Source organism: Bison bison, unplaced genomic scaffold (genome assembly GCF_000754665.1).
Source record: "Bison bison bison isolate TAMUID 2011002044 unplaced genomic scaffold, Bison_UMD1.0 scf7180017864215, whole genome shotgun sequence".
Lineage (NCBI taxonomy): Eukaryota > Metazoa > Chordata > Mammalia > Artiodactyla > Bovidae > Bison > Bison bison.
In genome coordinates, this window is record NW_011494787.1 from 11,937,576 (window position 1) to 11,953,371 (window position 15,796).

A 15,796-nucleotide genomic window follows, 5' to 3' on the forward strand; every position below is an offset into this window, starting at 1 on the left:
GAGTTTGAGCAAGCTCCAGGAGATGGTAAGGGACAGGGAGGCCTGCCGTGGGGTCGCAAAGAGTTGGACATGACTGACTGACTGAACACAGCAAATTACCACAAGTTAGCAGTTTAAAACAATACCCATAAATTGCTTCACAGTTTCTGTGTCATGAATCTGGGTCAGGTTATTTGGGTTCTTTGCTCACGTCTAAGAGACTACAGTTGAGGTGTTGGCTAGTCTGCAGCTCAGAGTTCTCTTCTAAGCTCATGTAATTGTTGGCAGAATTCATTTTCTTGCAGCTTTAAAACTCATGTGATTTGTTTCTTCAAAGGAATGTGTCTCTAACTTCAGTCCCTCTTTTAAAGGGCTCACCAGATTCTGTTGGGGCTACTAAGGATAATCTCTGTTGGTTAACTCAAAGTCAAATAATTATGTCTGTAGTATTCTTTATTATTTCCATGTCATATCAAGCTAACAGAAACATCACAAAAATGTACTATGAAGTGTTATATAGCCTTCAGCAAGATTACCCAAATTTCAGTGTATACATGTGTTCCCTTCACCCACTCTTCTACCATATGCATGCTCTCAATCTAGCACTTGCTTGCACCCTTTCTCTTTTGCCTCCATTTTCTTACACACATACACACACAAACATATACATGTACATAGCTTTTTGTAACCATTTGAGAGCAAGCTACAAATATGATGTTCTTCTTAACAGTACATGCTCCCCTAAATACTTCAGTGTGTATTTCTTACAAACAAGGGCACTGTTTTATGAAATGAAATTATAGTTATCAAAATCAGGAGTTTAATATTAATATAATACTATTATCTAACTTCCAGATCTTACTCAGTTTAGCTAATTGTTCCAACAATATCTCATTTAGTAAAAGAAAATTGCAAAACTAATTATATAAAGTTTAAAAATAAAATAAAATTTAAAAAAAATAATTAAAAAAATAAATAAAAGGAATCTAAAAGACTAAAAAAAAAAAGAAAATCTCAGATTATTTGTTGGATTTTAGTAGTCTAGAGTTTTCTTTAGTCTGGCATGGTTACTAAGTATTTCATGATTGGCATTTTTAGTTCAGGCCAGTTCTTTTGTATAATCTCTTTCATTTTGAATCTGATTAATGTTTCTCATGATTGTTTCAGATTGTGCACTTTTGGCAGGAACTCCCAGATTTTTAGAAATTTTCTCAAGAATCCTTTTTAAGATCAGAGATCTTAATATTGTGGATCTATCATCCAGTTCTAAAATGGAGATATATTCCTCCAAATAAATATTCCTGAAAACAATTCACAGACCAGACTTTTTAGAAATTATAACTGACTGTTTCCTAACACAGAGCCACTCAGAAATGACCTTTCTAAAATAATCTAGATCATTCTCAATATTGCTAACTGGTAAATTACACGTATTTCACATCTGAAGGAACGTCTAAAAATTTGTTGAGAGGAGTAAACTCTTGAGTAGCATCATCCAACAATCAAAAGGGAAAACAGTGATAAAAAGAAGTATGGAAAGAGTAACAAGGAAACTTACATTACCATATGTAAAATAGATAGCCAAGGGGAGTTTGCGTATGGCTCAGGAAACTCAACCAGGGGCTCTGTATCAACCTAGAGGGGTGGGATGGGGAGAGAGATGGGAGGGAAGTTCAAAAGGGAGGGGATATATGTATACCAATGGCTGATTCATGTTAAGGTTTGATAGAAAAGAACAAAATTCTGCAAAGCAATTATACTTCAATTAAAATTTTTTTAAGAAAGGACTTCTCAATCTTGGGAAAGAAGTAGATTCAGTAGTTTCATTATAAACTTCCTGAGCTCAAGTATTTTATCAACAAACAAGATAGAAATACTTCACGGGACTTTTCTGAGGAACACATGAGACAATGCACATAAAGTCCTACATGCTCTTTGGTATACAATATATGTTCAGTAAATGTTTATTTTTTTCCCTATAGTCTTTCTCCAGCTAAACAGTACTGATATGAGAGCATAACTGAATAATTCCTCGTTAAAATGTAGTTAATTTTGTTTACTTGGATTTTAATTTTTGTGATGTAACAGATATATTGAAAAGGCTTCAACAAATGAAAGAATTAAGTGCAAATTAGAAGATAACTATGATTCAATATCTTATAGTAACTCTGCAGATGCTATACAAGCTAAAAACTTCAAAAGTGTTTGAAAAACAGAAGGTAGGAGAAGGAAAACAAACATGTGAGATTGTAGAGGAAGACCCATATGCCATTCAGATGATCTACTGGTGTCCAGAAAGCAGAATATTCTGTGTATCAGGAGTCTCTGCATATGTCATAATTTATAAATTCAGCAGACATGAAATTACAACAGAAATAGTGGTAAGTCATTTAAAAATTAACTTTTACACTTCAAGTTATTAAAAGAAAACAATTATCATAGATTCTGACTAGTGCTTGGTATGGTTTTAAGCCATCAAGAGTACAGTATTTGGTCAGTTATCCAATTCATAGAATTTGTAATTGTTTTTGTTACTTACTATGTTAAAAAATAATTTGGTTTAAAATGACAAAATTGGCTATCAAAATTTAGTATTATTAAATAGGATAGACTATGCCTATAGGTTTTATATAGACAGTCATTGATTTATTTTATGTATAAATGTCAAATTAATGCAAGTTTTATTCTATATCTTTGTTAAATTTTTTAGGTTGTCCTTTTTGTCAATTAACTGCCATAAATGACTATCAACTGCAGTAAGATTACTTTGATCTTTTAAATAGCAACATTTTTTATAGGGTGGAAATAATTATGGGGCTGCTTTACCTCATATTAATTTTTAAACATAATGAAATAGTTTAATTATTCAAAATAATGATGCTCTTAAGGGATAGGTTAAATCTAAATAAAGGCACCTGTGTATAATGGGTCTTTTCTACCCACTCCATTTTATCAGAAAATAAAGATTTTTTATTAAAGGCCTAAATATAACTGCTTTTACCTTAGGGAATAAAATTAAACATGGCTCTTAGAGTATAGTAGTTAAATCCCAGACATTGGAGTCAGATAAGCCTAGCTTTTAATTCTGGCTTTACCAGTGAATACCTGTGTGACTAAACAGTCACAAGACCCCATTAGTCAGTAGTGTAGTCTGGGTAAAGACTCAGCTTCATCACTCATATAATTTCCTATATAAATAAAATAGAAAAATAGAAAGTAGTGATAAACTAGAAATTGTAATGCCATTTTCATAGGGTTTTGTGATATTATGTAGTCATTAACAGAGTATCTAAGTGTAGTACGCACTTGATAATTGTTATTGCCACCAGAGGATTTAAGTGTTAAGATAATTATGAAAATAATTTGGATAATATTGCTGTATTCAGTACTCCATAATTTTATTTTTTGTAAGCAATTGTTTTCAATGTCAAAAATGCTTATTTTTACAATGAAAGACAATGTTTGTGTTATAAAATTGATTTTTTTGAAGCACTGAATGTAGTCAAAATTTTTAAACATTCTTAGCTTTAAAGAAAGGGTTTTGGATTACCTTTTTATTCCAATTTAAATTATATTTTTCTCATTAAGCAATTCTGACCAAGCTAATGAAATTATATAAGAACTAAACTAATAAAATATGCAGTTTATTTTGGAAAATTATACTGAATTCATTCAAAGTCAAGATTGAATGAATTTTTTAAAGCTAAAAAGTTTTGTACAAATAACAATTTTTAAGGGTGTTGTGTGTATGTAAATACACATTCACATCCAATTTAGTTTCTTTCATTGGACTAACCAGACCAATTTCTCCTTTTATTTTATCATATGTGGAATTGTAATTTATACTTTATCTTAAGGAATATTTATTATATAGAAAATATATCTCCACCGGTATTTTTCTTATAATTCTAAAGAATTAAACACATTTTACATTTTTTGTGAATGCCATTGAATATTTTATGTAATTTACTATTTAATTCAGTTTAGGGTATCTCTACTATTGAAATTGAACTAGTTAATCTGAACAAATAATAATTACCAAAAAATGCCAGATATTTTAATATGATCATCATTATTATTATTATGACAACCTAGACTAAATCAAAACTTGATTTTTCTTTTTTTAAGTCATTAGAGGTACGACTGCAGTATGATATTGAAGATATTATTACCCCAGAACCAGAAACAAGTCCTCCATTTCCAGATCTTTCATCCCAGCTTCCTTCAAGGAGTCTTTCTGGGAGCACTAACACTGTGGCTAGTGAAGGAGTAACAAAGGACAGTATCCCATGCCTCAAGTAAGAGTTGCTGCCAAATTTTAAAATAACTTTACATGTTAATTGTGTAATTCTTTGAAACTTGCCAAATGAAATATCCTCTTTTATTAAGTGGTTGTCAAGTGGTCTACAGTTCACCAAGAGGTACCTTGGTCTTTTTAAGGACTATCTATGAAAAGAGCCCAGTATTTTTATTCTTCATTAATAATTAATACATTTCCTTCCCTGAAGGACCCTAAAGAAAACACAGCTTTGATAGAGAAGGCTACAGGTGGAGCAAATTTAGAGAGCAAGAACAGGAATTCAGGTTTTGAATATGTTGAACTCAAGTTGGGTTGTAGATTAATGGTCATAGTTCTTATTGTCATGCATTATAACTTACCCATATGTAACAAATATTGTGTAAGAAAAATAATTAAATAATAAAAATAATTTAAAATACTACTATCAAAAGAGAAAAGGAACTCATGAAGTCCAGTGAAGTTCTAGATCTGACTGACTGAAAAGCTACTTCAAGGAAAGGTTAAGAAATCACAAGTGGCTTGGCGTATTTTGAGAAAGCTAGAAGATATTGTTTACCTGCATAATGTCCTCAGTGCCTGGTATGGTATATTTCTGTAGGAAGATTATTGTTATGAATTCTGAAAATAAGCATGAGCATATGTATTTGAACTATATATGATGCAATTATTTTTTCTGTTTTTCTAGTGTTAAGACACGACCAGTGCAGATGCCTCCAGGATATCAAGCAGAACTTGTTATTCAGTTGGTGTGGGTGGATGGTGAACCTCCACAGCAGATTACTAGCCTTGCTGTGAGCTCGGCGTATGGAATGTAAGTAGTTAAACATTCTAATTTATATAATTTATCTAATATGTTTGATACATTAAATGTTTCTTTTAAAATACTTAAGTCCTAAAAGTGGAAAGAAACCCTTGCTTGGATTTTTATTAGGTTGAAAATTGTATAAGAAAATAGTAATTTAAACATAAATTGTGGTTAAATGTTCTTTCTTGATGTCAAACTTGCACTAGTATCTCTCTCCACTTTTAGTGTTGGGAGGCTGTTAAGATATTATCACATTCATACATTTTTATTTGTTTTGTGTTTTCTATCCTTTCACTCTTTGTGTTTCATTTTGGATACTTTCTTCTGACTTCTCTTTAAAAGTTCACCAGTTCTTCAGTGGTATCTAATCTAATGGTAGATTCACCCATGGAGTTGAATTTCAGTTCTTTTTTAGCTCTAGATCTTCCACTTGGTTCTTTTTAAAGTTTTCTGTTATCTTCTTATCACTCTTCTATTTCCTTGAACATGTTGAATATAGTTACTTTAAATATGTGTGACAGCGGGTGCTCTGTAATAATGTAGAGGGGTGGGATGGGGTTAGAGAGTGGGAGGAGGTTCAAGGGGGAGGAGACATATGTATACTTATGGCTGATTCAAGTTGTTGTATGGCAGAAGCCAATACAACATGGTGAAGCAATTATCCTCCAATTTAAAAAAAATGTGCTTGACAACTAGCTTATCATTTGTCTTGGGTTTGGGTCACATTATACTGTCATCATATAACTTAGGTTTGTCTTTTGGTTTTGTTTTATTGAACATTCTATACCACTATATATGTGTGTGTTTGTGTGTGTAACACACACAACTATTATAGAGATAATTTGAGGTTCTAAATGATGTTTTCATCCTCCAGAAAGTATTATTGATTTCTCTGACTGACTAAGCTATAGATAGTATAGAAAGCTCAGACAGGATAATCCAATCAGACATCCTGTCTTTGACAGTTGGATTGTATACCATTTAAGCACTAATTTAGTTCTAACTAATTCTTATTCCTAGTTTGTACCCTGCATAAACATTGTACCAAATTCCGTTCCCATCAGCAGTGTTTGAGGATACCTGATTCCCTACCTTTCTAACAGCAGTGTATAACCAAATGTCATTTTGTTAAGTAAAAGGAAGTTTATTATTATAATATAAGCACTTTCCTTGTATCTTAAATGAAACCAAACATCTTTTTTTCTCTAGTGACATTTCTGTGTATATTCTTTGTCCATTTTTTTTGCAGATTTATCATTTTTTTTTTGTAGATTTGTGAAAAATGTTTACGTAGTAAGGAAGTTAGCTTTCTCTGTGATGAAACCTACAGATATTTTTCCTTGGTTTTGTTTATGATTTTGATTAGGATTTTTATTTCAAGCAAAAATTCAAAAAATATTTAAGTAATTCTGTTTTTTTTTCTTTTTTTCTTTTCTGGCTCTGCGTTTTGTGTCATACTTAAAAAAGCATTTCTCACTTCAAGATCATGAAGTATACTGTCTTATATATTTTTTGCTTTAATATATTTAAGTCTTTATCCAGAGTTTATTTTGGTATGAGACATGAAATAGGAATTACACTTTATTTCTTACCTGATGACTAGGAGTTATGCCAATACCACTTACTGAATATTTCATCTTTCCCTTCTAATTTGGAATCATCTTTTTTCAAATTAATACATTTATATACCTATATACACACACATGCATTGGGCTTCCCAAGTGGTGCTAGTGGTAAAGAACCCTCCTGACAATGAAGAAGACAAAAGATACACAGGTTCAATTTCTGGGTTGGGAAGATCCCCTGGAGAAGAGCATGGCAACCCACTCCGGTATTCTTGCCTGAAGAATCCCATGGACAGAGGAGCCTGACAGGCTACAGTCCATAGGGTCTCAAAGAGTCAGACACAATTGAAATGACTTAGCACACGTGCATATATATAGCGCTGTTTCTATATACCCAGTCTGCCCCTAAATTAAGTCTCATGAGCTCCAAGAGAACTTGAAGCCAGCTGAAAGGGCAATGACCTGAAAACAATTTTGTGTTCTTAGAGGTTTAGGGGTGTGTGTAAAAGATGTATGTGAATATAGATATTGGGAGTTTGCTCTTGACTGAAAAATCCTTTGATAGGAAAGCTGGCAGGAACAGCCCAGGGATGAGGGGAGGAAAGGAAGGTAGTGTGGGACAGCTATAATGCTAATTGTTTGATATGGCCAGAATATATGCTCATCCTCTAACCCACATGGTTACTACGGAAGATGGCTGAGCTCAAACCATTTTCAGGGTTCCCTATTTGAGAGATTGACCTGCAAAGCAAGGGGATGCCAAAATTAAGAGCTATGAAGGTATATTGCTAGGTTCAGGCAAATTGCTGAAAGCTGTTAGAATAAATAAGTCAGAGAGCATGTTTCCCTTGTTCAGTAACTGGGGATGGGGGTGACAGTCACTCCAAAGCCTCTAAAGAGCCTATACTTGTAGGCTTTGAGAAAGCTTGGACATCTGCCTCGTGAACACTCTCAACTGCCAAAACACTTCAGGCATCCATGTAAATTCCACCAAAGTTTTAAGAAATAAGTAACAACAGTATTTATTTTCTTTCTGAGAACTTGTGAAAGAAAAAGTGGCATACATCTCATCTTATGCGGCCAACATAATGACGTCAAAACTTGAAAAGGGACTGGATCAAGATGGCAGAGTAGAAGGGTTAGAGCTCACCTCACCCCCGCAAACAACTCAAAAATTTACCTACATGTGGAACAAGTCTCATGGAACTGGAGACTGACCAAAGTAGTCCTATACAACAAAGGTGCAAGAAAGATTTCCATATAACTATGTAGGGTGGAAAAAAGTCAAAGGGTTGGGACCTCCACCTTGGGATCTGAAAGGATGAAAAGGTCTGCATGCATAGACACATCCCTTGCGGAGTGAGCAGGTCAAGCCACAGACTGGAAATCCCAGCCCTACATAAAGGAAACAAGCCATCTTGGCTGCAAGGAGACTGGCTGCCAAAACTAAATCAAGAAGATACATAATTTGAACAGACTGAGCACCAGAAGTGAAGTAGAATCTGTAGTTATAATAATAAAAACAACTCCCTGCAGAAGAAGTTCAGGACGGGATGGCTTTAATAGGGAATTCTAGCAAAATTACAAAGAAGAACTTGTTTCTGTCCTTCTGAAACTGTTCTAAAAAAACTGAAGAGGAAGGAATGCTCCCAAATTCATTCTATGAAGCCACCATCACCCCAATACCAAAACCAGCCAAAAACACTACGAAACAAAAAGTCATAGGCCAATCTTTTTGATGACTATAGGTGCAAAAATCCTCGACAAACTGTCAGCATACCAAATCCAGCAATACATAAAAAGGATCAAGCACCATGATCACGCTGAATTCATTCCAGAGTCATAGGATGGTTCAATATACACAACTCAATCTGTACTATATACCACATTAACAAAAGGAAAGACAAAACCCACATGATCATCTCTATACAGAAAAAGCATTTGACAAAATTCAATATTCATCTATGATAAAAACTCTCAAAGTGGTATAGAGGGAATATATGTCAATGACATAAAGCCCATTTATGACAAACCCATAGCCAGCATAATACTTAATGGTGAAAAGCTAAAAGCCTTCCCATTAAATTCAGGGAGAAGACAAGGTTACCCACTCTCACCATTTCTATTCAATGTAGGATTGGAAGTCCTAGCCACGGCAATCAGATGAGAAAGAAAAGATATCCAGATTGAAAGGGGAGAGTTAAAACTGCCACTATTTGCACTGATACGATACTCTATGTAAAATATACAGCCCCAAACTATTAGAACAAATGTATTCAGCAGGGTCATAGGATACAAGATTAATATACAGAAATTTGTTGCATTTGTATACACTAATAATGAAATATCAGAGAAAGTAAAAGAAAAAATTCCCATTTAAAATTGCATTAAAAAATAAAATACCTAAGGACTAAACATAACCGAAGAGGTGAAATACCTAGATGCTGAAAGTATAAAACATTGAGAGAGAAAATTGAAGATGATTCAGAAAAACAGAAAGATACTCTATGCTCTTGGATTGGAAGAATTATTTTTAAAACGGTCATACTGCCCAGAACAGTCTACAGATTTAATGCAATCCCTACTAAAATATCAATGATATTCTTCAAAGAACTAAGATAAATAATCCTAAGATTTATATGGAACCAGAAGAGATCCATAATTGCCAAAGCACTCCTGAGGGGGGGAAAAAAATCAAAGCATAATGCTTCTGGTTTCTATACTATACTATAAAGCTACCGTGATCAACTCAGTGTGGTATTAACTCAAAAACAGACATATAGAACAATGGAACACAATAGAGAGCTCAGAAATAAACCCTTGCATTTGTGGTCAATTAATCTATGACAGGGCTTCCATGGTGGCTCAGATGGTAAAGCATCTGCCTACAATGCAGGAGACCCAGGTTCAATCCCTGGGTCGGGAAGATCCCCTGGAGAAGGAGGTGGCAACCCACTCCAGTACTCTTGCCTAAAAAATTCCATGGACAGAGGAGCCCAGTGGGCTAAGTCCATGGGGTCACAAAGAGTTGGACACAACTGAGTGACTTCACACTCAATCTATGACAAAGGAGGCAAGAATATACAAGAGAAAAGACAGTTTCTTCAGCAAGCGGTGTTGGGAAAGCTGAACAGCTACATGTAAAACAATGAAATAGAACATTCCTTCACACCACATACAAAAATAAACTTAACAAGTTTAAAATACCTAAATGTTAGTTTATGACACCATTAAATTCCTAGAAGTGAACATAGGCAAAACTTTCTTTGACATAAATTGTAGCAATGTTTTCTTTGTTTAGTTTCCCAGGGCAAAAGCAATCAAAGCAAATGTAAAAACTTTTGCATAGGAAAGAGAACCATCAAAATAATGAAAGACACCCTATATAATGGGAGAAAATATTTGCATACTATGCCTCTGACAAAGGGTTAATATCCAAAATGTACAAACAACTCATAAACTAAAAAAACAAACAAACAAAGAATCCAATTTATAAAGATGGGAAGATCTAAAAAGATATTTTTCCAAAGAAGACATACAGATAGCTAACAGGCATATGAAAAGATGCTCAACACTGTTGATCTTTGCTGCTGCTGCTGCTAAGTCACTTCAGTCGTGTCTGACTCTGTGCGACCCCATAGACGGCAGCCCAACAGGCTCCCCCATCCCTGGGATTCTCCAGGCAAGAACACTGGAGTGGGTTGCCATTTCCTTCTCCAATGCGTGAAAGTGAAGTCGCTTAGTCGTGTCTGATTCTTAGCGACCCCATGGACTGCAGCCTACCTACCAGGCTCCTCCATCCATGGGATTTTCCAGGCAAGAGTACTGGAGTGGGGTGCCGTTGATCTTTAGAGAAATGCAAATCAAAACCACAATGAGGTAGCACCTCATCCTAGTCAGAATGCCTTTCATAAAAAAAAAATCCACACTGATGTTGGAGGAGATGTGGAGAAAAGAGAATCCTTTTACACTATTGGTGAGAATGTAAATTGGTGCTGTTGCTATTGAGTGTTGTATGGATGTTTCTTAGAAAACTAAAAGTAGAACTACCACATGACCCAGTAACTCCACTCCTGAGGATGTATGCAGAAACAGTGAAAACTCTACTTTGTAAAGATACTTGCACACCAGTGTTGATAGCAGCACTGTTTACAATAGCCAACACATGGAAGCCACTCAAATGCCTGTCAGTAGAGGACTGACTTGAGAAGATGTGGTACAGATATACCATGGGATATTACTCAGCCATAAAAAAGAATGAAATATTGCCATTTGCAGCAGTATGGATGAGCCTAGAGAATATTATGCTTAGTGAAATAAGTTAGAGAAAGACAAATATATATGATACCCTTAATGTTCTGGAATCTAAAAAAAAATACAAATGAATCTATATACAAAAAAGACTCATAACAATAGAAAGCAAGTGTATGGTTGCCAAAGGGTACCAGGAAGAGGGAGGATCAAATTAGGAGAATGGGATTAACAAACCCAACTACTATACATAAAATAGATAAGCATCAAGGTTCTTGCTGTATACCACTTGGAATTATATACAGTATCTTATAATAACCTATGATGGAATATAATCTACAAAAACCCAAATCACCATGCTGAAACTAATACAATATTGTAAAGTAACTATACTTGAACTTAAAAATGTTAAAACTTACAAAATAAAAACTTGAAAAGTGCATTAAGTAAAAATTATAAGTCCATATCATGCATGATATGGCATGGCATCCAGTCTCATCAGTTCAGTTCAGTCGCTCAATCGCGTCTGACTCTTTGCGATGGCATGAACCACAGTATGCCAGACATCCCTGTCCATCACCAACTCCCGGAGTCCACCTAAACCCATGTCCATTGTGTTGGTGATGCCGTCCAACCATCTCATCCTCTGTCGTCCCCTTCTCCTCCTGCCCTCAATCTTTCCCAGCATCAGGGTCTTTTCAAATGAGTCAGCTCTCCGCATCAGGTGGCCAAAGTATTGGAGTTTCAGCTTCAACATTAGTCCCTCCAATGAACTCAGGACTGATCTCCTTTAGGATTGATTGGTTGGATCTCCTTGCAGTCCAAGGGACTCTCAAGAGTCTTCTCCAACACCACAGTTCAAAAGCATCAATTCTTTGGCACTCAGCTTCCTTTGTAGTCCAACTCTCACATCCATACATGACACTGGAAAAACCATAGCCTTGATGAGACAGACCTTTGTGGGCAAAGTAATGTCTCTGCTTTTTAATACGCTGTCTAGGTTGGTCATAACTTTCCTTCCAAGGAGCAAGTGTCTTTTAATTTCATGGCTGCAATCACCATCTGCAGTGATTTTGGAGCCCAAAACAATAAAGTCTGACACTGTTTCCCCATCTATTTACCATGAAGTGAAGGGACCAGATGCCATGATTTTAGTTTTCTGAATGCTGAGCTTTAAGCCAACTTTTTCACTCTCCTCTTTCACTTTCATCAAGAGGCTCTTTAGTTCCTCCTCACTTTCTGCCATAAGGGTGGTGTCATCTGCATATCTGAAGTTATTGATGTTTCTCCCAGCAATCTTGATTCCAGCTTGTGCTTCCTTCAGCACAGCGTTTCTCATGATGTACTCTGCGTATAAGTTAAATAAGCAGGGTGACAATATACAGCCTTGATATACTCCTTTTCCTATTTGGAACCAGTCTGTTGTTCCATGTCCAGTTCTAACTGTTGCTTCCTGACCTGCATATAGGTTTCTCAAGAGGCAGGTCAGGTGGTCTGGTATTCCCATCACTTTCAGAATTTTCCACAGTTTATTGTGATCCACACAGTCAAAGGCTTTGGCATAGTCAGCAAAGCAGAAATAGATGTTTTTCTAGAACTCTCTTGCTTTTTCAGTGATCCAGTAGATGGCAATTTGATCTCTGGTTCCTCTGCCTTTTCTAAAACCAGCTTGAACATCTGGAAGTTCACGGTTCATATACTGTTGAAGCCTGGCTTGGAGAATTTTGAACATTACTTTGCTAGCGTGTGAGATGAGTGCAATTGTGCGGTAGTCTGAGCATTCTTTTGCATTTCCTTTTTTTGGGATTGGAATGAAAACTGATCTTTTCCAGTCCTGTGGCCACTGCTGAGTTTTCCAAATTTGCTGACATATTGAGTGCAGCAGTTTCACAGCATTATCTTTTAGAATTTGAAATAGCTCAACTGGAATTCCATCACCTCCACTAGCTTTTTTCGTAGTGATGCTTCCTAAGGCCCACCTTACTTCACATTCCAGAATGTCTGGCTCTAGGTGTGTGGGAATGATCACACATTCGTGATTATCTGGGTCATGAAGATCTCTTTTATACAGTCTTCTTTGTATTCTTACCACCTCTTTTAATATCTTCTGCATACTATTTCTGTCATATATTGTGCCCATCAAGAGATCTGTAGTCTTTCCCATTCTATTGTTTTCCTCTATTTCTTTTCATTGATCACTGAGGAGGGCTTTCTTATCTCTCCTTGCTGTTCTTTGGAACTATGCATTCAAATGGGTATATCTTTCTTTTCTCCTTTGCCTTTATCTTTTCTTCTTTTCTCAGCCATTTGTCAAGGCTCCTCAGACAACCATTTTGCCTTTTTGTATTTCTTTTTCTTGGGGATGGTCTTGATCACTGCCTTCTCTACAATGTCATGAACCTCTGTCCACAGTTCAGGGACTCTGTCTATCAGATCTAATCCCTTAAATTTATTTGTCACTTCCACTGAATAATTGTAAGGGATTTGATTAGGTCAAAATGGTCTAGTGGTTTTTCCTACTTTCTTCGGTTTAAGTCTGAATTTTGCAATAAGGAATTCATGATCTGAGCACAGTCAGCTCTTGATCTTGTTTTTGCTGACTGTATAGAGCTTCTCCATCTTTGGTTGCAAAGAATATAATCCATCTGATTTTGGTGTTGACCATCTGGTGATGTCCTTGTGTAGAGTCTTCTTTTGTGTTGTTGGAAGAGGGTGTTTGCTATGACCAGTGGATTCTCTTGACAAAACTCTGTTAGCCTTTGCCCTACTTCATTTTGGACTCCAGGGTCAAACTTGTGTGTTACTCCAGGTATTTCTTGACTTCCTACTTTTGCATTCCAGTCCCCTGTAATGAAAAGGACATCTTTTTGGGGTGTTAGATCCAGAAGGTCTAGAACTAGACCTAGAAAGGTTCATAGAACCACTCAATTTCAGCTTCTTCAGCATTACTGGTTGAGGCATAGACTTGGATTACTGTGTTAATGAATGATTTGGCTTGGAAAGGAACAGAGATCATTCTGGTGGAGAGGTCTGACAAAATGTGGTACCCTGGAGAAGGGAATGGCAAACAACTTCAGTATTCTTGCCTTAAAAACCCCATAAACAGTATGAAAAGGCAAAAAGATAAGACACTGAAAGATGAACTCCCCAGGTTGGTAGGTGCCCCATATGCTGCTGGAGATGAGTGGAGAAGTAACTCCGGAAAGAATGAAGAGATAGAGCCAAAGGAAAAACAGTGCCCAGTTGTTGATATGACTGGTGATGGAAATAAAGTCCAATGCTGTAAAGAATAATATTGCATAGGAACCTGGAATGTTAGGTCCATGAATCAAGGTAAATTGGAAGTGGTAAAATAGGAGATGCAAGAGTGAACATCAACATTTTAGGAATCAGTGATTTAAAATGGACTGGAATGGGCAAATTTAACTCAGATGACCATTATATCTACTACTGTGGGCAAGAATCCCTTAGAAGAAATGGAGTGGCCCTCATAATCAACAAAAGTATCGAAATTCAGTTCTTGGGTAAAGTCTCAAAAATGACAAAATGATCTCTATTCAGTTCCAAGGCAATGGAATGTTACTCAGCCATAAAAAGGAACACATTTGGGTCAGTCCTAGTGAGGTGGGTGAACCTAGAGCCTATTATACAGAGTGAAGAAAGTCAGAAAGAGAAAAACAATTGTATACTAAAACATATATATGGATCTAGGAAGATGGTACTGATGAACCTATTTGCAGGGCAGCAGTGGAGACAGACTGAGAACAGACGTATGGTCACAGCTGGTGGTGGGAAGGAGAGGTATAGAGAGAGCAACATGGGAACATACATTACTGTAAATAAAATAGAGAGCCGGTGGAAATTTGCTGTATGACTCAGGGAACTCAAACTGGGGCTCAATAACAACCTAGAGGGGTGAGATAGGGAGAGGGGTGAGAGGGATGTTCAAGTGTGAGGGGACATGGGTGAACCTATGGCTGATTCATGTTGACTTTTGGTAGAAACAAATGCAATACTGTAAAGCAATTTTCTTTCAATTAAAAATAAATAAGACAGTAGCATTATTTGTGATGGCAGTATTATAATATCCCCAAACTACAAATGACTGGAGTAGACTGAATAAATTGTATTAAATTTCTCTAGCAATGAAAATGAACTTCATTTACATGTAACTATAATATTAGAAAAAAGTGAAACACTTATCAACAAGTAAAACTTACTTTCGGTATAAGAAGTCAGATTTGGGGAGATAGAAGTAATAATCAGGAGAAGCACAAGTCAACTGCTGGTAATATTCTATTTCTTGATGTAGTGATAATTACATGAGGTTCACTTTGTGATAACTAAGTGTTCAATTTATGTGTGTTATGCTTGAATTAAAGAGTAAAATATACAGTGTTTTTCACATAAGTGAGTAATTTTATTTCTAGAAATTTATCGCCTAAATATACTCTATTTGAGTGAAACTAAATCATAAAGGATAGTCATTGTTGCATCGTTCATAGCAATGGCCTATGGCTTCCTCGAGTTCAGGCTGGTGAGTTAAGAGTTCTCACTCTGGTTTGGCTGCATTTTCTGGCCTCACCAGTTCAGGGCTAGGACTGTGACACTAGGTTGGAGATGATGCCCTCGAAATGTGGATCAACTGGCCGCTGGGTCAGGAAGCACACAGGTCTATTTTGGTAGTAATTTAATTAAATATTTATTAATATTAAAAACTGTATGGAGGTATTAACATTTATGAAAAAAAATTTTACCAAGTATGCAATATGAGTTTTGACAAATATACATGACAGTGTAAGTAATGTAAACACCAACAGACTAGTTTTATAAACACTATTCATCACCTCAAAAGTTCCCTTGTGCCCTTTTATTACCTGTCACTACTTGGCCCTG

The 15,796-nt window shown here is 35.9% G+C and overlaps 1 protein-coding gene across 6 annotated transcripts in view; it reads left to right on the forward strand.

The window, feature by feature from the left end:
• STXBP5L (syntaxin binding protein 5-like) overlaps positions 1-15,796 on the forward strand; it is a 335,496-nt gene that overhangs the window by 205,446 nt on the left and 114,254 nt on the right. For all 6 annotated transcript variants that reach the window (XM_010845396.1, XM_010845399.1, XM_010845394.1 and 3 more), the window contains exons 16-18: positions 2,143-2,360; positions 4,108-4,277; positions 4,965-5,090. In XM_010845396.1, the coding sequence (XP_010843698.1) occupies positions 2,143-2,360; positions 4,108-4,277; positions 4,965-5,090 (514 nt within the window). The remainder of the gene's footprint in view (positions 1-2,142; positions 2,361-4,107; positions 4,278-4,964; positions 5,091-15,796) is intronic.